Source organism: Pempheris klunzingeri, chromosome 8, assembly GCF_042242105.1.
Source record: "Pempheris klunzingeri isolate RE-2024b chromosome 8, fPemKlu1.hap1, whole genome shotgun sequence".
Taxonomy (NCBI): domain Eukaryota; kingdom Metazoa; phylum Chordata; class Actinopteri; order Acropomatiformes; family Pempheridae; genus Pempheris; species Pempheris klunzingeri.
This window is the reverse complement of record NC_092019.1, coordinates 18,909,759-18,935,022: the sequence shown is the minus strand read 5'-3', so window position 1 is coordinate 18,935,022 and position 25,264 is coordinate 18,909,759. Positions and strand designations below refer to the sequence as shown.

At 38.9% G+C, this 25,264-nt stretch overlaps 2 protein-coding genes across 2 annotated transcripts; both read right to left on the bottom strand.

Moving 5' to 3' along the window:
* Positions 1 to 145: 145 nt before the first annotated feature.
* On the bottom strand, positions 146 to 4,504 carry LOC139204864 (cell adhesion molecule CEACAM6-like). The gene is made up of 5 exons (XM_070834883.1): positions 4,498 to 4,504; positions 3,302 to 3,610; positions 996 to 1,277; positions 606 to 872; positions 146 to 534 (listed from the first exon to the last, which is right to left on the bottom strand). Exons 1-5 carry the CDS (start codon positions 4,502 to 4,504, stop codon positions 455 to 457), a joined length of 945 nt encoding a protein of 314 aa, XP_070690984.1. The 3' UTR covers positions 146 to 454.
* A 10,564-nt stretch (positions 4,505 to 15,068) lies between these two features.
* On the bottom strand, positions 15,069 to 25,264 carry LOC139204862 (cell adhesion molecule CEACAM5-like). Its single transcript, XM_070834882.1, has 12 exons — positions 25,110 to 25,264; positions 24,425 to 24,745; positions 23,341 to 23,619; positions 22,658 to 22,930; positions 21,403 to 21,681; positions 20,919 to 21,185; positions 18,777 to 19,031; positions 18,356 to 18,655; positions 17,872 to 17,980; positions 16,637 to 16,683; positions 16,467 to 16,507; positions 15,069 to 15,813 (listed from the first exon to the last, which is right to left on the bottom strand). The coding sequence occupies exons 1-12, from the start codon at positions 25,153 to 25,155 to the stop codon at positions 15,586 to 15,588; spliced, it is 2,445 nt and encodes an 814-aa protein (XP_070690983.1). The 5' UTR covers positions 25,156 to 25,264; the 3' UTR covers positions 15,069 to 15,585.

Below are 25,264 nucleotides of genomic sequence, written 5' to 3'. Positions count from 1 at the left end.
ACCAACATCTGTGAAAGAGAGGCAGTTATTCAAGTTATTAGTCGGGATATATGCCTGTCTATTTTTTCATTCGATACCACTGTGGTCAAAAACACTGCTCCACTTTATTCTTTGTCAAGAAGTAAAATTTTGTGATAATGAAATAATCAGTAGTTGCCGCCTATTACACCATTAATATTTCAACAGCAAGCCCATATCTACTTCCTGCTGCGCATATCTCACCATTTAACCCATTATATTGTGTCTGGTACTTGAACTGATCTGAATGAATGTAGAAGTGTTACCATTTTAAAGGCATAATGTATTTCTTTGTCTTTTCTGAGAGACATATGTTTGGGGAACTATGCCGAGTTTCATGTCAAGCCATGAAGTTTATTTTGGAGTGTATGAATGACAAAAGGTATGATTTATCTATTATTATTTATAAGAAGTTATTCTATTACTTGCCTGGCAATTAGAAGAAGGATCTGACCAATAGTAGCAGAGGAAGGAACCACATTTTGACCGCCTGTTGTTCAGATCCTGACAGCGACTCTGTAGAGACAAACCTGAGTAAGGACAAAGGAGAAATATGGAGGGTGACATCACTTTACTGACAAACTCACTTGCTATGATGATGTGTGTGGTGATACTGCTATTCATGTTGGTGTGATTGTTGAAGGCCAGACAGGAATATGGACCACTGTGGTCCTCCCTGACACCGAGCAGCTCCAACAATGGACCTGTGGTGTTCACAAGCTCTCCTCTGAAGGCCCACTGAAGCTGAGCTGGAGGATTGGACTGTGCTGAGCAGGCCACGGTCAGGTTGGACCCAATGGAAAAGGAAGTCGTGTTCTGTCCATTCACTGTTAGGGCCATATAATCTGGACCATCTGAGAGAGAGACACAAAAAAACAGACAGAAGAGAAGAGGCATACAGTTCTGTTAGTGGGACTGGACAGTTACACATGGGGCATCACAGGAAATTATGATTAGAATAACACTCTCCTACTCACAGCTGATAGTAAAATTTACTGGATCGCTGGTGCCGTTACTGACAGGATTGGACACATGACACCTGAACGGCCCCTGATCGTAGCGGGTCACATTTACAATTGTGAAAGTGGAATTTCCATCACTGAGCTGAACACTGTCACTGGCAGTGACCTCAGAGCTGCCGTTCATCCACAGGAAAGAGAGGGAGGATCCAGAGGAGACCGAGCACCTAACGACTGCTGAACTGTGGAGCTCCATCAGGTTGGTGTGATTCGCTTGTAGAGTCACATTTGAAATGCGCTCTGTGGAAGAAAAGTGAGACAAGGATGAGGCTTTGTTGTGAGCAGGCAATAGAGGAACAGCATCCATACAAAAACGTGGCAATGTTGATGTTTAAGAAGCCGACAGTCGACATTATTAGGTACACCTGTACTAATGCAGGTCAACACGACAGCCGTGCTGTCATATCTACCTTTATGAAGCTTGTAATCAGTTTTGGTGACATTGCTGGAAACTTGTAAATTTAATTATATGTTTATTACTGAGGTCAGTTTAACATGATGATGTATTGAACTACTTTATATTCAGAGGTGGCTTTTATTTTCTTTGTCCTGTCCATTTAATATACATAGGCTACATAAGGAGGGCAGAATATTAGAAACACTGCTCAATATAATAGTCCTGTACAACACCATCACTAAGTATGACCCCATTGCTAAAATATATAATTAAAAAAAAAAAAGAACATGATAGGTCTCACAAAAGCAGACTTAACTTTTAACTAACAATACTAATACTGTGTTTGTAACAGCAGACTTATTAGATGGCGAGGAATGTAGTTTCTTAGCGACTTACCTTATTGACCACAGACATGACGGCTTTTTCAAAAGGAAGCAGTCATTAAAAGGTCATTAATAACCAATCCTAAGTCTGCTTTTGTCACTGCTAATGTATGTATTTTTGTCTGGATACTCTTTTTTATGAATCCTAGAGCTAAAAGAGACCAGAGCCAAATGGCTTATTCACAAATGATCCTCTTCTGAAGGATTATTATTGATTCATAAAGCATCAAAAATAATTAACTAACCATCACTAAAGGTATTTCTTACAACTTCTAAACCCCTTGAAAAATGCTTTTCATGCTCCATCAGGCTGTATGAAACCTATTATGTAGTGAACACAATCATGTGAGGTGAAATAATGTGTTCATATACATGATATACATAAACAACACAGTGATGTCACTCTTCTAGCTTTTGTGTTGTATGGGGAGGAAGAGAGGCAGACTCTGTGAATCTGAAAGAATAACTTGAGTGTTACACAAAAGACCAATATAAAGGTGAATGTTGACAGATACAGACAGAAACTATCCTGAGGACATAGTCACGTCAGCAAAAGGGTAGCAAAACCAAAAACATACGCAGGCCTCTAGAACAAGTTTCAAACAACAGCATAAGTTGTCAGTCCAAATATAACCAGCTGGAAACACGGGTTCCTTTAAGTTGTTATTGAATTTAGTTTTGTTTTTTTGGCTGTCCCTGCATCTTTATTTGCTCGTAGGATTTATATTAGTTTTGCTTACTCTGTCTACACCACTTATTTTATTACATTTTTTTGTGTGCCTCTAACATTGTTGACTTAATATCATTGTACATTTGTGATTTACTTGCTTGCATGAGTCAGGTTGACTGAACATTAGAAGAAATGTATTTATTTTTTTAAGACGCTGCCTTACTTTTACATTACATTGACGTGACAGTCTTTAAAAAAAACAAACTATACTCTTTGAGGAAATAGGTTAAAGTGGATTAAAAGGGAAGTGAGACAAAACCCATGCTTACAGTCAAAGCCTTCGTCAGAGCACTAACCTAGGTGAAAGTCAATGAGGACAAATATAATGTTAGAGATGAAGAATGAATAAGGACTCAAGTCTCTTTGACCGAAACCATTCACCCGCAGAAAGGTCCCGGAACAAGATATTCAATCTGCACCACATAATACTGCTGAGAATAAATACTAAAGACAACATGTGCACAAAACATGTGTCAGCAGCTTTACTTTTTCGGGCTAGTATTACTATATTGATCTCACAAATGACTTGATTCAGCATTGTTGGATTTGACCTTTTCAGTGCAGCACAATAAGGCAAAGAGGACGGTGCTGTGACTCTTTATGCTGGAAATTCCTCACAAAGCAAATCCATTTTTCAGTTCTCCTTGCTGCTAACCACACTCTGACCTCGAATGACATTTGGACAGTTTACTGAGAGGCTATAGAGTTCCTAGTCACTCTCAACTCTATATATCAACCATTTGTTTAGTCTCACCCACAACAGTGATGGAAGCATTGGCCTTGAGCTGTGGGTCACTGCTCTTCACTATGTAGACTCCCGAGTCAGCCACTGTGACGGAGCTCAGAGTGAGAGCTCCAGTGAGGCCATTGACTGACGCCCTGCCGCTGTGACTGGGGAAGACTGCCTCCTGGTCCCCTAGCCAGGTGAGGATGAGGGTATCGCCGATTACCCAGCTTCCACTCTGCAGAGACGTCGGAGGAGACAGAGACAGCGTCACTGTGTCTCCGACTACTGCAGGGTTGATGGATGGATGGACCTCCACAGCACCACAGCTCAGAACACCTTACGAAGAGAGAGTTTGTTATTTACTGTAAAGCTAGACCTTTATTTTTACTCACCAGTGTAATTAAGTCATCATATTAAAAAAAGCTGTAACAGAGCCAACCTTGTAATAAACTCAGAAATACAATAGCCAATGTCCTTTTAGGTTTGTTCTCCATTTTGTATCGATCGTCTGAGGATGTCCTCACTGTTTCTCCTCTATTATACCTGTCCAGCCCCCCACTCATAAATACCTACAGCAGCAGCCCCAGTTCTTATCTGCAGGTGTTTCTGGTCATTTGGTGTTTACTCTTGTCAAAGTTACAAAATGTTCATTGCTTTTTTCATTTACCATCTTGGGTGAAGTTGTGTAAATGACAGCAAAATGACAAATTACGACAGCTAGTAAGACTTGGTCAAACAATACAATTTCTTAAGAGGTTTATGCTGTTTTTTCCCGCAACAATGCCCTCTCTATCTCTGCCTCGATCCTATCTTGATTATTGGGTAAGCATTAGATTTGGAGGGTGTTGCTTAGTACATCCCACTCCTACTCTTGACAGTTTCAGTGTGCCCATATGAAACTTTTGGCTCTTTTTTTTGTTTGTGTGTGTGTGTGTGTGCGTGAGAGAGAGAGAGAGAGTGAGTGAGTGTGTTGCAAAGACAAAGACCACCTATCAATTCCACATATGTTCACCAGCTTTACACTCAAAATGAATACACCTGCAACATTTCTGTGTAGCACGTGTTTACTGAGGAAGTCTATCTGCTCTGTTCTGCGTACTCAGTACACTGAATCTTACAAGTAGTGACTTAGTGCTATGAGACAAACAGAACAAGAAATGCTCCACTGTATGATAGACCAGCACACTGATTAATATTTTCACAAATTTCACATTTTCACATACCTGCCATCTTTTTTTTGCACTCTTTTCTAGTATTACATGTTGAGTAGGCAAACCATTATAGCTTTCACAATACTGCTCAGTAAACACCTGTGGCTTTATTTGTGCAATGGTTGTACAAAGGTCAGTATCTGAGCACACCTTTGTTGTGCCTGATTGATGCTGTGTTATTTGTTGAGCATGAAGGTGAGTAGGAGTAGCAGCATGACCAGTTTAGACTTAGAATTCAGCTTCTAATTACTGAACTGAATATTCATCATCAGGCAATATTGAACATATATACTGTGTAGTATCATTTATTCTCATACTTATCCTTTTAGAAAAGGTGGAGTTTTCTTGTAAGCAAACAAAAATACAAAAATTATCACACTGAGTGGTTCTCACCAAAACATGATGTGTGGTAGGTTGAGATCAAATGAACCTGATGAGCATTTTCCTTCCTGCAGTCTTCTCTGTCTTATAGCATATCTCCTGATATTTCCACCCCTTGATCAGTGGATATTAAAGCACCATTGGTAGGACTGTGTGTATGTAAAATGTACGATATTTCTATCTGAAATGTTGTGGAGTAGAAGTATAAATTGAAAATAGTGTACAATTATGATATACTTGAAACTGCCAGAGGAAAATCTCCTCACATCCAAATGAATTTAGTTTGAATAATGCCTCCATGACCTTCGGAAAGTGTCATGGTATCCCACGATAAAAACCCTCACATTATTATGTGAGATATGTTTTTCTGTTCAAGAGCTTGTGTAGAAAAAGTTGACAACCAGTATCAGCTGTTAATTTATATTCACCAGTTTTACCTGGTACATCAGTTTGGATGTCTGAGAGAAAGTTTGTCATCATCCCACTACATGGTCAAACCTGCTATAATTCTGATGCATTCTGTTTTAGATATATATCATATGCAAAATTCTGCTATGCAAATATGGTAGCAAATATTCTGTGTAGGGCTGCTTGATGCCCTCATGTCCGGGCCTTGTAATCCAACACCATTGGCTGAAGAAACCACATTCCCCAATAAGAGAACCTGCCCAATAATGGCCAGTGTGTGTCCTGACAGCGCCTTGTTGTTGTAATTGTTAAAATGTATAACTGCTTTGACAGACAGGGGTATATGGATGCATGGGTGGCATGACTAATCAGAATCCACATTTATTTGATATAAATGCTTTCAGGTCAAATTATGGTTTGCAGAAACTTGGAAGTGTAAGCTTACCCTACAATGTATGTGATCTAGGATAGTGTCTTTTTCTACTTCTTCTTCTTCTTTTTCGTCCTCCTTTTCCTCTTTTTTTTCTTCTTCCCTCTGAGTCCTGCATCTTCATCAGTCTGACCCACTCTTGGACTTTATTGTTGTATTATTGCACTGTTGTATTGTATTAACTTTTTCACTTCTTATGTATCTGAGAGCGCCCCCCTCTGGAAAGCAGGCAGCTTGCCAAGAATAGCAAAGAAAATAAAAGTACAAGATGTTATTTAAATGGTTTGTTTTTCATTCCAGTAAAATAATCAATAATTGCTAGATCAAAGTATACAGGTGTTTTAGCCTTTGAAAAGCATATCCCATGTGTGTGAGCCTCAACATTGATCATTTGTCGTGCTAACACTTCTACATGGTCCACTGATTATCAAGTGTGCTGTTGGGAAACTACAGAGTGCAGAATGTCAAACCCTTTTTAGCAAAGTTTGAAAAGGTATTTGGTCGTTCTTCCTTCTTCCAACAGAACTATGTGGTTAAAATTATACAAAACAGGTGAAATAACATAGAATAGAGACAAAGGAACAAAGAGGACAGATAATATAGTTGTGTCTATCAAAGCAACTGTTAAAGCAAAGCAGACCAGAGGCCTCTGTCTCCCTCACCTGTTTGCGCTGTGTGGTTCTCTTATCTGTCTTATTTGTTCAGGTTCAGAGGGGTAAGACGCTCATTGTGTCGCTAAGCAAAGGTGTTTTGAAAACACACCAGTATTAATGAGTCAGTTATTTTCTAGATAGAAGCTGACTTAATGTGGGCCTCTTTTCAGTATTTGAGTAAATTAGTAACACATCCAGGTTAGAGGTCACCTTCAAGTCAAACAATGTCTCATCATGTGAAATCCATTTTTGCGAAGGAGGAGGAAACACCATTAACAGGCGTCACCATCGACAAAGGGCTTTAACAGATGTATCCCTCAGACACATTCATTAAACACGGAATAAGTTTCATTTCTCATGAATTTGTGAGTGGTCTAACTCCACTGCAGTAAACACACCGCACCTTTTTACTTGTGTGGTGATGCAACTTGTGGTTAGTTTATCTATTGCCATGGTGAAACTGCACTATACATTTGCACTGAATTACTTTTATTTTATCAGCCAGACTTTGCTGTCAAATGGGAATAAACTCTGACTGTTTGTCCAGGTGTCTCCAGGTGACAAAATGAATAATGTAAACACATTTTCTGTTATTGCAGTCCTGCTGTTCAGACTGATTTCAGACAGCAGAGGAAGTAGTTTTATTCATTCTCTTGTACATTTTTATTGGTTTTCACGAAACAAGGCAGAAAATACAGGTGAAAACTAAAGAAACATAAATTCCCCAGCCTTCATAAAACAAATATATATATTCATATTTGTGGGATTTTATATAACTGAGGATGAAGTCACTAATTCTTTTCTAACCAAACTGTTGAGCATCTCATCCATGAAATGTTAAAGGAGGTTTAAAGTGACTGAAATGTTAAGGTAAGGAAATGAAAGGTTTTTAATATTCACCACCAGAGTGCCTCAAATTCCTCTTTGACTGCCAGTCTACATCCATACAGACTTCCACCTATACTAAGCCAGGGAGTCATAGTTTTTTATTTTCTGTTCAAAATCTCCTTTTGCTTTGCACATTTCAGTGATCAACACTTACTCACATATTAAAATTGGCGAACAAGTATATTTTAGGATAAAAAAGTTGTGTTTTTCTACACATGATAAAATGGCAAACACACTCATTAAAGCTTAGACAGCTCTATAAATCAAAAAGCACCAACAGTCCCAGGCTGATCATTGCAAGAAACCCAGCAAGCTGCTCCACCTCTGATCCAGAGAGAGGAATCCCTGTATATGGGTAAAGATGACAAACAGTGTAGAATAGTCAGGCCAAAGTAGTCAAGGAAGGTGGTAGCAGACAGACTCAGCAGACTTCTTGTATGCAAAAAGAGGTACTTTTATTTTACAGTGCTCAATCATTTAAATTACAAAATTATTTACAAAAAAAACACTATTTCAAAATTAAACTGTAGCTACTGAAAAGGAAATATTTTCTGTCACAGCACAGCCCTCCTGTCTCAAACCAGCCTCCAGCCCCCCCGGCATCCAAGTTCTCACTCCTTAAATAGTGCTTCCAATCCCCCCTGTGCTCACTTCAGCTCTACCATGTGGGGTCATGGGGACCGTGTGTATTCCGAGTTGCAACTAATCTGCAAATCAAAATAAAGGATCAAAGCACATACTACAACCCTCGGAACTTTTATCCAATCCCTCAAAACTAAACAAGCAAAAACAATTTATGTAGTCTAATAATCCATCATTTATCAAAAGGAAACAAATAAAAAACCCCTCCACATGGTCTGACCCAATGATGTCATGCTGACATCATCTAAACCATGTGGAAGTGTGTGGCCAGCTTCCTCTTAAACACTCCTCCCACATGGTGAGTCAGAACAAACAAAAGGTAAATATAACAAAGGAATGACCAATTGAACCATAATTAAACCTGCAAATTAATAAAAGGATAACTGAACTAAATGACTGTGTGTTTTACTGAAGTTCCTCATGCAAGATGTAACCTGACACATACACCCGGGATAGTAAATGCCTGGCCACACCAGCCTGGTTAATTAAAGCAAAACACACATAGAAAGAAAATAGAAATATCCAGGGACAAGTGGTGAGAACATCAAGAGAAGTGCTCACCCACTTTGTCACAAACAGAACAAATCAAATCATTAAACTGGATTTAACACGTAATTTGCAAGTGCAAATACTAAACAGTTGTCAGTACCTTTAACCTCTACCACTTTGGTGGCCTCAGCAGAGCGTCCAACAGCTGCATTTTCTGCAACGCAAGTGAAGTTTTGGAAAGCCCCAGGTATGGAAGGGGTCCACCTGAGCTCATTATCATGGACGGAAAAGTAGATTCCAATGGGGAAACCCCCCCTGAACTGCCATTTGACAGTACACTCCACATTTAAGGTACAGCTCGGTAAGCAGGTGAATTTACTCAGTCTGCCAGGAAACACAGTGTCAGATCCGCTGATGGTGACATTTCATGGATCAACTATGGAAGATTAGAAAGTTCACTCCAGTGATAATAATAAATGACTAGTCTTCTCTTCATGAATACTCACAGTTAAGCAGATAGCCCAGGCTGAAAACTCTTGTCTGTGGTGCTGTAGACACACCAGTCTTACACTGGTAGAATCCAGCATTGGAGGGCAGCAGTGAGTCAAAGTGAAGTGAGTTTTGCAGCAGCTGCATATTTTCAAATAGGGTCACTTTCTGCCCATCTTTGCACCAGACCACCTGGGTCTGAAGGTTCAGTAGATCTGAGAGGTCACCTGATGCAGCATCATGGCAGACCAGATCCAGTGACTGCATTTGATGGACTGATTTGCACAGACACTCGATCTGTAGCAAAGGACGGCAGATGGGGAAGATTTCTAATTCATGAAGAGAGGAATAAGAACACACATCAGAGATAATACATTTAAATTGTGTGTCAGTCTAAATCTGCATCTTATGCAGAAAATAATGGATTCAGCGCATTTTTGTTACAGCTACAGCAGAGGAAGTATTCAGATCTTTTACTTCTATCAGTGTACTTAGCATTAAATATAATTGAAATGTACTTTAAGTGTCAAACTAAAAGTATTCGTTCTGCAGAAAAATGGCCCCCGTAACTCATACATTATACCATATAACATTAGATTGTGATGCATCAATGTGGAAGTAAGTTGTTCCTTCATACTTCATATTCTGTTCCAGCCCCCTCAAAAGTTCCCAAGAAAACTCTGAAGGGTTGTGAAGTGATTAATGGGGTGAGATGAAGAAAGTTCTGCTTCACAAACCTGAATTCATTCACAATTTTGGACTGATTCTTTGCTTATTATGTGAAATATTACATATGTTTATCTCAAACACTTGAAATGAAACCATGTGAGAAGTTTTTCTTCACAATGTTTCTCTCTGAAATGCAGTGTAGTGGAAGTATAAACTAGCATTAAATGAATGTAGACATGTAAAGTACAAAATTGCATTTAAGTATAGTACATGGGCACAACTGGTATAGCACTTAACCTGCTGTACTTACTCTTAATTTCTACAATGGAGGTCATTTTGCTGGAGACTCCTGTTTCTGGATTTAGCACATTGCACTGTAATTCCACTGTACTGTCCAGACCATCTGGTGTCCAGGTTAATGTGCTCCCGACGACCGTGCGGCCCATAAAGGACCAGGTGTACTCACAGTTTGGGAAGCAAGAGGAGGAACAGGTGAAAGTGGTAGTGAAACCAGCTGTCACCTCACCAGTCCAGGAAATCTGCTCCCAGGCCTCAAAACCTGGTGCACCTGAGAGAGAGGAGGAGGCAGCATGGCTGTATCACACGATAGTCTATTACACATGCATTTTCAATTTACTGACACATGACTTATAAAAGGTTCTTTCTCTGGCTGGGTTAACAATCACCTGTCCATGAAGCATCTATCAGTCCCAGTTCAGTTTGATTTTCTATTGTGTCTTTTTAGACAAGATTAAAAAACAAACATCTGTTGCTTCCATGCTTTTTTTGGTTGCTTTTTTAGGCATTTAAAAGAAAAAAGTCAGTAGCCTATATTTAAACACATTTTGTACTTTTACAAATACAGGAGGAAAATGAGAACAACTGCCGCAGGTTAGATTAATAACGATCAGTTCTACAGTTATGCCACCACTCGTGGTTTTATAGACATCCATTAATTTACTAGCTGCAAGACTTTAATGAAGCTGGAAAATAAAAGGTCTCTGTTAGAGCACCAATGCATCACCCAGATGTGTTTAGATTTAAGGACATATTTGTTGGTCTGTTATATTTTGTAACTAAAAATTTAATGTTAGTTTGTTACCAGAGATCTTTATGTAATATGTAATACATACTGTATACTAACAGGTAGTTTCTTTTCCCTTGTAGAAGTGCTTTATTTGGCTGGTTTATAAGGCTGGTTTAAACTTTAAATACATCACTGAGGGGTGAACATTAAAATCACACTAAACAAAAATGGTGCTAAATAACACTCAAAGTGGTTCATAGCGTCTTTGTAAAATTAAAACTTTTACCCAACTGAACTAAACTAAGCTGAAGAACCAGCAGGGAACCTTTAAAGAACCATATGAGGTTCTTTGTACTGCTGAGGAACTACCATTTTTTGTGTGATCCTTTTTTTCAGTAGGATACAGTTTGTTAGAAGAAGAATAAAATTAAACAATTAGCACAGAGGGTAATGTTTTTCAGCCTCCTAAAGACCTTAGCCATGATATCACCAGCTGTCTTAATATCACACGAAACCATTTAAATCATCCACTGGATTAAAAGTCGGTAAAAATCAGCAATACATAAAGTGCTCTTACCCATCATTGTCCCCAGCAAAACACAGAGAAGATTCTTCCAGTAGGGCGTCACTGTGATGTCTGCCTTCACTGTGGATTCAAACAATAACTACAACACTTCCTTTCATTTGTTATTTCTTACACCAACAATGAGTTAGAGGCAGAACGTCATCTTCAAAATTACAAAATCATCATCTTGTTTAACACCAGAATTTACTTGATAATGAAATCGATTCAGTCTACAAAAAAAGGAAATTTCCTTAAACCATCACAGGGACTCTGTAATCACAGCACACCGTGCAGTTTTGATTACTTTTATTCACTGGCAAGTTTTGTTTTGTTTTTTGAAAATGGATCAGTCTAAATCAAGAAGAACAGTGCACAATTGTTCTCGATAGTCGCTCAAGCATTGCATGAAACAGTAGATGGCACTGCCTGTATCTCCTTTTTTTAAGGTAGATGTAGAGTAAATGGCCTGAATTGTTAGCACTCCCTCTCAGCCAACCCAGGCCTAGAAATGGGTGGAGAAGGATATGTTCTATTTCTCAAATTATGACACTATTTAGTCTCACGGATGTGACATTTGAGTCTTGTTATATGAGAGATGCACCTTGAACATGAATGTGAAGTGCACTTACAGTAAGAAATTGTCCTTTAGTATTTCCTTCAGTAGCAATGAGCTTTTATTACATTAAAAGTTAATTATCTCTTGGGAAAGATGACTCATCCTCTTCCCAGCATCACACTATACTATGACCAGTAAGCAGTAAGGCGGGTGTGACTCAGAGGTAGAGTGGGTCCCTCAATCGGAAGGTTGGTGGTTCACCCAGCTATGAGTCAGCATATCGAAGTGCCCTTGTGCAAGTGTGTGAAAGAATAGTCTCCTCCAACTTAGATTCCTCCTGAATGACTGATGTGTGAATGGGTGAATGAGGATTTGATGTAAAAGCGCATTGAGTGGTTGAAATGACTAGAAAGGGCGCTATACAAACACAGACCCATTTTACCATTTACATCTTATACAGGTGGGGCTCTTCTGGCGAAAGGCTTTGAAAGCAAGACAGTAAAACCAGTTGTGTGAAAACTCCAATATATTTCAGAGAGAAGTCTTTTAAGACTAGTTGTCATTTAACTTTGTTTAGAAGAGACAAAGGAGGGCAGAATTGAAAACATTTTCATTTATGGCTGTCGGTCATTCACTCTCCCTGTACTTTTAGTGCACTGTCATTTGAGGAGATTGTGTTACTGTGATGACATTAGGTTGGCACAGCAACACATTTATTCATGCTGAACTTTGAATTTATTGCTGTAATTTACCTGCAGTATCATTGGCATATTCGCATACAACTCCTTTCTCCCTGTCTTCTTTCTATGTTATCATTTTCTAGTTTCTCTTTCTATTCTCTTTTAAAATCCACACTTTCATCACGTAAGCAAGCATGAAAACAACCTTTACCTGTTTGCATGAACAAATGAAGAAATCCTTATTTACAAGAGGGACAATAACAGAAGTGTTTGTCTTATTTCCCCTTTGGGTGTTGAGACATGTATGTGCCATTAAAACAAATATTGAATAAATTACTATAGTAACCAATATAGTATAAAAACACAATAGTAATTGTCAGTATTAAACAGATTATATCATGATAACTAAAACATAGACTATCCTGCACAGTGAACCATTTTCCTGTTTTACAAGACAGGTTTATATACCTGCACTGAACTTTCCCCAGCATTTATGGTTGACCATAGACCACGTAGATAACCCACACCCTCTAGCTATTCCTCCTTTTGAATGTGAGCATGCGAGCATACACTGTATTTAAGAAATAAATACTTTAGGAAATAGGAACAAAAAGACAAGCACAATCTGTTGTAGAATCAAACTGCAATGTGTGTGGATATGCACGTGAGATGTCCACAAATGTCAGCTAATAAAAAAATAGTTTATTCATCTGAATAAGCAGTCAAATTATTACAAATGCAATGTCTTTAATGCCAGATTTACATTCACTGTGCTCTTTCTTTGGTCAAATATTATTCACACATTAACTAGTGTGTTAGTTAAAGACAAAGCTATGCTCAGGCTGAATGGTTGTACAAAGACTGGAGAGAGGTTAATGGTAAACAAATATTACAGCACGATTCTCTGTGAAACAAGAAGAATACCCATTAAAAACCATGACTTACTCCTTAATTTACCCCTGAAAACACTCCACTGTATTCCATGCCTGCCTTGAGGTGTTTATGAAAATCTCATGGGCAAATGAAATTCATTTAAGTACAGTAGTAGTTTTAAAATCCCATTAAAAAACCTTAATTTCATGATTGTTACCAAGTAAATTCATGGCAGCTTAAGGTTAAAAAAAATGTGATTAAAGTGTGGAAAAGTTACCTTTCAATCCATCAACTGTGACAAAACCACAGGGACTTTGATCTTTGCTAATGAGTAACTAATAGGGAGGGAAAATCTGCACACTGGGATTCATTCTGAGCTCAGCTTAGGAGACTTCATTCTCTTCATCACATCTGTTCTGAACCAATCACTGTTTTAAAAAGAAGATATAAGTAAAATAGAACTTGTATATACTGTACAACTCTGATTCCTGAGACTTGTGCTTAGACATTAACAGCTGATTACTGCATGGCTGCTCAACAGTCTAACAAAGGAGAATGACATCGATCTGGCTGAAGACAAATCTGACTGTCTGCCTTTAAGTGAAGTCCCGCTCCGCAAAAACACCTTTAAAACTGAGAAAGACACCTGTTATATATATATATATATATTGCTTGTTATTTCATGTATTTGTTGTTTTAAGTAATATCACATGTAATTTTTCCATTTTACACCTGTGTATGGAAAGCTCTAAAAACCCACTGTACACGACAGCAACAGATTGCAGACAGATACATATAGTGAACACATGAGACCCCAAAATGGGGCCACCAAAGAGCCAGATATTTCCCAGGAGTTACCAGGATATTGGACTTATTCAGCATGACTTCAAATGGATGCTTATGTTGCTACATAACTGTTGGATCTTGACAACCTCGCCATAACAGCTTAAAAAGTGATGCTATGTTGCTAAATATATCCTCCTTGGTGTCTAAGCAACACCAGCTATGATACAATACTGCCTGCGGACAAATTCATTGTTTTGGGTAACAAACAATGTGGCTCAATTTCCACTCCACCAACTTGTGGTCCTGGTAGCACTCCACTGCTATTCTACCTTAGATTGCATTACTGAATTTTCCTATACCCTCCAAAATTTACTCAAAGGTTCGCTTCAGTTGTTGGTGAAAATGTCAAGTTATTTATTTGTTGGTTGTCGAAGGTTTTGGATTGTGATCCGAAGAAATTATTGATTTCGTTCTCTTTCATGCCATTACCTTCCTCCTGTATTAATACCAGACATAATTACTTTATTTCACACTGCTTGTTTGCTTCACTAACAAAACCCTCTTTAAAAATGTAATTGCAGACATACTGCATCTAATGCCTTAAAACGATAATACAGCACAAAATATATTATTCATAAGTCAGGATATGTGTGGCAAATCACACAGTGTTTTGTAAATTTGCTTCTATTTTCTACTTGCACTGTTTGAGTTATTTGAATTACCTCATTGTAGCCTTTCAGGGAAATATGCTGATAGAGAATGCACCTTATTATCCTATCACATAGCAATTTTTACTGACTGTAACCTTGTCCGGAATTACTTTGATCACACTTGTGGGAATTGAATGTGCCTACAGATATCCATCTAATATCCTCTGGACACCTCATGGAGATTCTTCTAACTTTGGCAGTCAGCTATTATTTCTGTGGTTCAAGTGGAACTAGGGAGAAATCCCTTCTTGCTATGTATTTTTGCATGCTAGTGTGTGGAATAATAAAGCTTAACTTAATCATTATGGTAAGTAAATTAGAAAGATGTATATGTCTATTAATCCTTCAAATGCTCCTTTGGAACAACAGACTGCAAGGTTATTAGTACACTGTAATACATTGAAAAGTCAACTAAACATAACCAATATTTTTCATTTTATACGATGTAAATAAAATATGAAAATCAATCCAAAACTGATAAGCCGGAATCTCAACTGACGTACATATGGAGTGCAATTTGACACCACACCAGTGTCAAACATTAGCCTCAAACAAACAAGTGAATCTCAAACAGAGAATATCTCCACTCAGATATGTGTAGTTTGCATTTACTGTGCACATAGGCACAAGGGATAGGAAAGCTATTATCCAGTATGTATGTTATGGTAAATAAAAGGGGAACATTGTTCCATCTGTCATCAGTAATGGCAGTAACTGTCATTAACTGGTTGATAATTAACCAGCTAAAGTGCTTTAACAGGTAAAGTCAAAAGAGGAACAGCGAGTTTCTCTAACCACAATGGCCAGCTGCCTCCAGTCTGACCGAACCACATGATCTATCATATCCAGTGCGGTCAGGTCTTGCGAATTTGAGAGTAAAGTTGTGCATCGTTAGCACCTGACTGAGGAGCTGACCTCTTCATTTGCTGCATGTGGACATCATAGGTAGGAGGTGAGGATGCTGCAGGAGGACTGTTAGCCACTTGGACCTGAGCGTATTCTGATGAGTTATTCTGTAACTCCGGCTGGACTCTCCCACCATCGTTGTTCTGGAAAAAACGGATATCTGCATAGTTCAGCTCCTGGGAAAGAAAAAGATTGGGAAAAATATTAGATAACTGTCTTGATTTAAAGTTCACGGAGTCCAATCATGTCTGTTTAAAACTCTACAAAATCCAACATGCATTTACAGTTATCTTGACATTAGTCTATCAGTCTGATAGACTGGGAGAGGAGGCGTCTTTGAATTAACCTAAACAAATCCTAAACAAATGATCACAGACTGGACACTAATGTACAATAGCAAATTATTAAAAGAATTTCACATTTAAGATTTCAGCATCAAAATTCTTTGCATCATTTTAGTATTTCATGTAGATTCACAAGCAACTTAGTATTTTATTGTTACTAATTTCTTACATCTATTACAACTACTACTGTTAATAATGTTAATGAATACAGGCTTTTGTGCTATATATTATATGCTTCCAATAGTGAACAAAGACATGATCTGTACTCTATCGCATTGTGGACTATATGTGATAACATAATATACCTTATATATAATCTGTGAATCATAAACATATCCTGATTTACAAATTACTAATTCACTTACTTTTTGGAAAGAAACTGCAAATCATTTAGGGTTTTGGTATGTAAATGCTTTTACGATTACTTGTGTAGCCTGAATCAGAGTAACTTGGTTTCTTCATGTTAACAAAAGGATGACTTGTACCTGGCCTCCTGCGTACGCTGTGTTGTCCTGTCCTCCGCTACCTTCGCAACAAGAAAAACAAACAATGCTTAGAGGAATTCAATTCAGGGAAGAAATAATACTGTATAAATACAGAAACACATATACAACACACTCACACCCACACACACAAAAACATTTGAGACAGTTACCTGTTCTGGAGACGGTTTTGCTATTAGAGGATTTTTTTGTCCGTTTTCTGTTTAAAGAGGTAATCAGTCATTAGTATGTAAATTAGACAGGCATCATCTGACTTTTTGCAACATAATATGGACAATAACTGGGTTTACTCAGTGACTTGGTGCCTCTGATTAAATTATTAAATTGTTTTGATGATCATATGTAAGGTCTGTCACAGATGTTACATAATGGCTGACGCTGACAAAATGGAGCCTGACATCTGCACAACTCCTTTTACATTGTTACTGCTTGTTTACCAAAACACAAAGAAAACAAATATATCCATTTATTAGTAAATCTTAATCCCTCACAGTTTGAACTATGAAGTTGTACCATGTCAAGGTGCATCTCCACTGAGGAGCATAAAAGTCAGAGCTAAAATCAGGCTTAGGACTATACAGAAAACATATATTGCGAGGCTAGCAGCACGTAGGCAAGTGAACATCAACCTTTTGTTGGTTGAGTAAACAAAAATGTATTGTTACAGCCTGATTCTAGTTCCACATTTTCTGTCCGTGCTCTTCTCTTGTCACGCGCCAACATGCCTGCCCACACCATCACCTGACCTCCCCCGCTGTTAGAATGATTCACATGATTCTGTAGGAACTTGTGTCTTACATGGTATATATGTTACTCTCAAGTCAGCATACTACTCTTCCGACTCCGCTTTGTCTGGACAACTGGTTGTTCTAAGGAAAGATCAAGTCTTGGGACATGCTCTCATGTATCCGAAACCAGATATAGTTTGTAGAGTCCTATATATGTGGTAGCTTTACTCTGTATTCCTTAGTCTCATCTATGCCTGTGATTTTAGACTCCGAGCTCGTACACCTACATAAACTTCTTGAATGAATCTTGGACTCCTCTCTTCATTGCTACAACCACAGAAAAGCATCCCTAAACCCGCCCACCTGCACACATGTCCCCACCATTCCCATTCATTCTCTGCCAGGCTGTCTTATGTGCTCTCAGCTATGTAACCCAGCCATCATCCCTGCCTGCCTGATTCCTGCCTGCTTTTTGGACTTGTCCCTATACTTGGTCCTTACGTGGATAAGTTTGCCCAGCCTCCCTTGCCTATCTGGTATTGACCTTTTCTTATTTTTGACCATGACTTATTTTTCACCTTTAGCTGCCGGGTCTCTGAGTCTTCCAAAAATGGCAATAATGGCTTCATGGTTATATCTTAAAGCTATTACCCACTTACTGTTTTGTATGAAAGTAGTATCCTCCAGAAGCAACTGCTCCACCGACGGCACAAATTGCACATACTATTCCAGCGATGCAACCACCCAAACAGCGTGCTTTGCCTGGGACTGTTTATATAAAAAGGGGATAAGAACATAATTTTTGGTGCATTAACCAGGAACTTATACCCATGGATTCAAAGCATACAATCATTTCTCCCTGATTTCACAGTTGACCAGTTATAATTATACCTATTTGCATGCATTCATTTTTTCCAGTCTGTCCATATTGAGACAGACAATGAAAAACAGAAGTGCAATGTTAAATGTTGGAGTGCTCTTTTAAAGGTGATTAAGTGGAGTTTTGAATTGCAAGCCATTATTGTCCATAAGCCATAAGCATAAAATAAATCTGCCTCATGGTGCTAATGGGATGGATCTGTAAAAAACACTTTAGGAAATCTGCTACTCTTTAAATTATCAGAGGTACTGTGGGTTAATCACAGTATCCAAGAGAATCAACAAAATCTGCAGTCAACACCATCTTTGTACCTGTTACAGACAAGTGATGGACCACTGATGATGTTCTCCCAGTTACATCATTCCTTGCTTCACAGGTGTAGTTGCCACTGTCAGAGAGTTCAGTCGTTCTTTTAGTGAACACAGGAGAGTTGTGTATCTCCATCTCATTCAGTGTCCAGGTATAAGTAGCAGCAGGTGTGGACTCAGCAGAGCAGTTTAACGTCAAGGGCTTTTTCAAATGTATCTCACTTGGACCTTTGATTTGAACATTATCTGGTCCATCTGGAAAACAGCACCAATAAGAAAGAAAACAAAAGTCAAAAATCCTGTGTTACAGCAAACATATCAGCATTACACTGTTATGGCAGTCATCGTTTTATACACTGTACAGTTTGTTACCTACAGTTAACAATCATGATGTATGTGGCTACTTCACTGTTGATGGGGTTGCTGATTCTACAGGAATATTTTCCCTTGTCTTTTTTACTCAGACTTTGCAAAGACAGCGTTTTTTTGTTGAAATCCTGAGAAAGATTTGAACCATCCTTCATCCACTCTCTGGTGAAGACAGAGCCAGCAGCATTGCAGGTTATGTTGACAGGGTTCCCCTCAATCGGCTGGTTTGGTGATGACGTGACAGAAGCACCTGATATTCTTTCTGTTGGGCAAAACAAAAACAAAGACATCATGGATTTTCTGTGAAAAAATCCAAATAACAGGAACAAAAGTAACTCATGGTTGGCTGAGTATACAACATGCCAAATACATGCCACTATCCACATACTTTAACAACAGCCAATGACACATGACGTAACAGTGAGTTCTTAGATCGACTGAAGATAGTGTGTCAATTCACACACTGAGTAACGGAGTTCCACTAAAACCTACATAACCCATACTTAACCTAAAGCCGTCATCAATTTCATCAGTTTCACTCATGACCTTCACCATGTAATGTGTTAATGGAGCATAAAATCCTTAAACCTGAGATAAAACACAACATTAACACTTAACTACTGTTTAAGTTGATGTGGCAAACTTGTTAGGAAACAGGTGGCTATTTAGGGTCAGTGGCAGCATATGGGCAGGCAGCCACAAGCAGGTGATAAATTCCATCTAAGATTAAATATCGGCAACAACTACCTCAAGAGAAAGCTGAAAAAAATTTGAAGAGAGCATTCAAGAGGGTGTGAAACCATTGAGAGGTAAACAGTTGGTCGGTGTGGAAGGATCTCTCCTGCTCTGTCTGGTCCTCATTGGGCAAATTGGCTCCACGGTGAGCTTGGAAATTGTTAACACGGTAAATGTAATAATGTAACTGAAATTCTATTACTTATGCGTTATATTATTTTATTTCTACCAAAGGTAATATATTATTGTATGTATTACCCCCAACAATGTTTAGGTCACACGGTCACACCAGCCGTGTTTCTGGCCAGGTGGTGAATGTGAATCCAATCTTCACTCTCCTTTTAGATCTGTTTTGGTCTCCACCAATTCCAGAGGGAAATATGTGGTGCTTCAGCTACTAAATGCTCCACTATGATCACCGGCTAGTCACTTTGTCTGTTTGTTGTTTGGTGTCGGCAGTTAGCCTACAGTAGGTTTTACTGAAAATGGCTGTCTGATGTCAAAAACGATGCTTTGAGAGTCAAGTTGAGAATTCGGAAAACCAAAACAATGAGCTGAAAGACGCTAATAAGTACATCGATCTGAGGAAAACATTAGAGCTAAGTGATAATTCTCTAAAATCACTATGAGATGTGTTATGACCTGGGTCATTATGTGTTTTTGGATTACTGTTTGTTGTGTTTCCTCCCTGCATGAGGGTGGTGCTGTTCTGTTTATCCAGTGTTGTACTGAGTTGCAGGTGGTGGCTGCTGATTGGCTGAGGCCCTGATAGCGCCTACTTTAAAATGGCACCTGTTGAGAACAACTCCACTCCTTCTCAGCTCCCAAGTGGACCCTGATGCGTCATCTTGTGTCTTTCAAGTTGACTTCAAAGTGTGGTGATTGTAAGCGTAAACTAAAAGCAGCACCAGGTAGATGTAGGGGTTGTTGGGGAGACAGGTAAGAGCCCTGAATTTTCTTTTCTTTTCTTTTCTTCAGTTAGGAAATTTAGTTGATGTTTTTCATAAGATGTGTTGTTCATTGTTTTGGCTGATCTTACCCTGAAGCTGAAAGCTTCTGTTGCTAGCTGTTAATAAATCAATTCTGTTTGGACTGCATCTGCTGTGGCACAGGTCCTTGGGAGCGGGGAAGCGAGGAGTCATTTAGTTTGTGTTGCAATTAGTCACCTGTTCCATCATCAATATAGTAATGGTGATTACTTTTGCCTGTAAGGTTGAACAATTAAATGTTAAGTTCAAAGTTGTTGTTGTCAGTTATTTTACTGCAATCCCTAATGGTACACAATGGTAATGATTTGCATGTCTTTTTTTTTAAACTAATTTAATGCCTTTGCAGATATTGCAGGTGGATGCTCAAATACCAACTTTCTGACCTCTAACTACTATATCTGCCAAATGTCTTAATTCCAACTTACCCAGTACAGAGACAACTGCAGGCTGAGAAGTTTCATGTCTCAGAGTTTTGCTGTTAAAGGCCTGACAGCTGTAGTTTCCACTTTGACTCATCTGAATGTTAATCAGTCTGAGCTCTGGTCCAGTATCATTCAGCAAGTCTCCATTAAGAAACCACATAAACTGGGCAGAAGGTGTGGATACAGCTGAGCACATCAGTCTGATGTTTGACCCTTCTCCATAGTATTCTTGTGGGAGATCTAGTGTCAGATTAACATTTTCTGGGCCATCTACAGTGCGCGGTATGTGGGGAGTGAATAACAAAAATAAAATCACCAGAAAGTAATGTTAGCAGTTTGAAAGAAATGCTACGTGACATACAACTTAGCGTGGTGTGAAGCCTCATTCATCAACTTTGAAGCGCACAGATGCAACTATGAAGCTGCACGTACGCAGTATAGTGAAAGCTGCAAGCATATGATGTGCACGAGCAGGTTAGAAACTCACAGCTGATGGAGATGTTTACGGGATCACTGGTGCCATTATTGATAGGATTGAACACATGACACCTGAACGGTCCCTGGTCATAGCGGGTCACACTGACTATAGTGAGATTGGCGCCTCCATCAGTGAGCTGAACTCTGTCACTTTGTGTAACCTCAGAGCTACCGTTCAGCCAGAGGAAAGAGGGGAATGATCCAGAGGACGAGCAGGACAGACGGACAGAGCTGTTGAACTCCAACAAGTCTGTGGTGTTTAAAGTTACCACAATATTGGCAACACGCGCTGTGGGTGAAAAACACAGTGATTTGATGAAAGGTGGCACTTTCTTGCCAATCAAAGGGAACAGTGTTCAATAGAGGAGAGCAATGTAGGGAGTGGGAATAAATCCCATTTCAATGATACTATCCAATTCAATCGGTACCATTAAAATGATAAAACGGCCAATATTACTAATGTCCAAGGTGTGTAATTGAGCTGGACAAATGCATGTAGTCAGGAGAAATGTGGACTTGAGACATGGACTTGTCAGCTGTGCAGTTTGGCCTCTTGAGACCTGACTGTTTGACACTGAGTTAGTTTTGACACACTGAAATCTGACAGCAATAACAAAAGTATGACTGAGGAACATGTACTTTACTTTTAGCAGTCATGACTCAGAATCTGCCTGAATTGATACACTGAACAGTTTTTCTCATATATGTGTGTTTTCAGGAAGATGATTCTTGCATCACTGCAGCTGCCTGAATCATAGCATAAATTATGTTGTGGTCCAATGATCTGTACACTACAAGACTGGTGAGGCATAGAGTCACCAAATTACTGTACAATAATTAATCAAAGACAACACAGATCATACACCAGACAGGATGAACTTAGTTGTCCGGCTCACTGTGCAGCATTATATCTTATCCTATCCGATACCTTGTACTTGGTGCAATGCTTATTCACTGTCAGCTGATCTTACAGGTTTATCAGTTATATTTGTTTGCCAGACTTTTGCTGCACGCTTGACCGCTCCACAAAGTAATTTGGTACGACCTCAAACATTTTTCATTCCAAGACCGATCAGTTGTGTTTGTGCGAGCAAAAACTGCAGGAGATTTTAAATGTATGTATGTATTGTTCTGTTGGTTCCACAAATGTTTAGAGCTTCCTTTTTTTTATATCTAAGACAGACTTATCACAGGCACATGCTTAAACCCCATCTATTTATCCACACGTCTTCCAATGTTCTTCAAAATCTTTTAGTCAGACTTACTCAGAACAGAAATTGCTACCGGTTGAGAAGTTTCATGTCTCAGAGTTTTGCTGTTAAAGGCCTGACAGCTGTAGTTTCCACTCTGACTCTCCTGAATGTCTGTCAGTCTGAGCTTTGATCCAGTTCCAGTATCAGACTTTTTTTCTCCATTCAGAAACCACAAAAACTGAGCAGAAGGTGTGGAGACAGCTGAGCACGTCAGGCTGACGTCTGACCCTTCTCCATAGTATTCTTGTGGGAGATCTAGTGTCAGATTAACATTTTCTGGGCCGTCTGAATGTAGGCAAGAAATGAACAGAAAAACAAATCATGCTGGTTGCATGAAAACTAAAAAGGGAAATGGCATGCAGCTTAGCTCAGTGTGAGAGGATTAATATGCACAACTTCATCATTATACATCAAGTATATAAAAAAGATTCTGTATTTAATGTCATAGAGCACAGCAAAACACACTGACTGATAGTGATTTACTGCATTTGACACCCTGGTGACATACTGGATTTCATTAGTTTGATAAATGTTTTTTCTAATATTTTGTTCAACCCATGGGGTCACAAAAAAACATAAATAAACAATAAAACAGGGTAAGAACACTCCTCACTGAGCTGTGACAACAATCTAAACCCACTCTGATGTTTGCATGCAGATAAATAAAATACTGAGCGTGTAGGTTTTTAACTCACAGCTGATGGAGATGTTTACTGGCTCACTCTTGTCGTCACTGACAGGATTGAAAGCTTGACAACTAAACTGTCCCTCGTCATAGCGGGTCACATTGGTTATAGTGAGATTGGCGCCTCCATCAGTGAGCTGAACTCTGTCACTTTGTGTAACCTCAGAGCTGCCGTTCAGCCAGTGGAAAGATGGAGAGGATCCAGAGGAGGAGCAGGACAGACGGACAGAGCTGTTGAACTCCACCAAGTCTGTGCTGCTGAGAGTTACTATCACATCAGAGATTCGTGCTGTGGACGACAAAAAGGTGTGTTTTTGGTGGTCACTCTTTAGAATCAGATTTCAATAAAATGCAGTCCAATTTAGCACCAGTTAATGTGTATGCCTTTGAAACTCCCATCAATGTCTCTCTAATACAGACTATACACAGCAAACTGTGCCATCTAGTACAGAACATGTCCCTGCCTCTGTTCAAAGATGGCGTATTATGATTTAATACAACCGTCTGTTGTCACCTGTGATGACAACTGAATAAACTCCATCACTGATGAAGTCAATGAGATGCAGTTTGAAAGAGCTGGAAATTATTAGTTACACTTTTCATACTTTTTTTGTACAAGTTGCTTTAAAGGAACCTAAAAAACACGGTTTTGAATGACTGATTTGAATTTGAGTTGACTGTCTTTTATTGATCATGTTTTTGTTAAACTGAGAGTCTATTTGCATGACGGCCACTATTTGGCTATTCAAACCCAGTCTGCAGTATAAAGAACAACAAATTCCTCAGATGAATGTGGCTGTGGGGGCAGAGTCCTATTGAATCCCATATGAGTCCAGCTGTTAAGATTGATACATTTATTTGTAGACTGAGTGAACTTATATATTTCAGGTTTCTTCTGTTATGATCAGTTTTCAGTCGCAGTTTGCTTTGGTTTAGGCACCAAAACTACTTGGTTTGGGTTAAAATAATGAGTCAAATATAAAAGTATAAAATATAATTATTTGCATAGCAACAATATGTATTTCTTTCTCAACTGTTGTGAATAATGTCCATTCAGCATTATAGGAGATTCAACATGTGAAACATGTGCTCACCGTATACGGCCAGTGTCGTGATCCCAGAGATCTCTTCTGTTCCCTGTGGTGTGATGTTAATTGTGTATTTTCCACTGTCATTTAAAGCCAGATTTCTGAGCTCCAGAGATGCAGTAGATGGGAAGAAAGTGATCCTGCCTTCATACCCTGGACCAGTTGTGTTGACAATATTTGCGGTGATTATATTTTTAGCACCAAATTTCCAGTTTGCTGTTACAAATGGTTTTTCTGTTGGAGGCAGTGATGTGTTGAACATCACCGTCTCTCCCACAGTTGCATTCAGGGGACCGTCTGGCAACAAACCAGATCCTCTGGTTAAACCTGGGGGAGACAGCGGGTTTGAGAAGGACAATCACAATGTACCCAACATACTCAATGTATCTTAATATATTTGCACAAAAAACTGATGAGCGCAGCCAGGCAGTAGTTGTCATCTATTTTCATATTACCCTGATATGGATGTCTGTTTATTAAACAGCAAGAAACAGTTAATTATAAATATTTGAAGCTTATCTAATTATGGAAATCAAGTGTAACACAGTGACCCAGTTATCAAGAGATCAGATCAATCACAACAGGGAACCAGCACAGTATAAGGAAGTATAAGAAAACCATCTGCTCCTTCATCATTGACTTTTCAAGTTGCAGACGATGATGACAGGCGAAGTTAAAACTTCTTTCTTACCCGTGAAAGCCACCGAGACGATACAAAGCAAGGGTAATACATCCATTGATTTCTCTTCGTGAGATGCAAAGAGCAGCAAAGATCATCCATAAACGGTGAGTGTCCAAATGAATGCGAGCCTGAGGCAGCTCTCCTTATATCACTCAGTAAATGTG

Bases quoted from the DNA above. Each gene is read 5' to 3' on its own strand.
- LOC139204864 (XM_070834883.1), bottom strand. The intron at 1,278-3,301 runs GTGAGACTAAAC...TTTCTTCCACAG, and splicing joins TGCTTCCATCACTGTTGTGG to AGCGCATTTCAAATGTGACT. The intron at 535-605 runs GTGAGTTTGTCA...TTGTCTCTACAG, and splicing joins CACACACATCATCATAGCAA to AGTCGCTGTCAGGATCTGAA.
- LOC139204862 (XM_070834882.1), bottom strand. From the start codon at position 25,155: ATGGATGTATTACCCTTGCTTTGTATCGTCTCGGTGGCTTTCACGG. The intron at 24,746-25,109 runs GTAAGAAAGAAG...TGTCTCCCCCAG, and splicing joins CGTCTCGGTGGCTTTCACGG to GTTTAACCAGAGGATCTGGT. The intron at 23,620-24,424 runs GTGAGCACATGT...TGTCGTCCACAG, and splicing joins CACGACACTGGCCGTATACG to CACGAATCTCTGATGTGATA.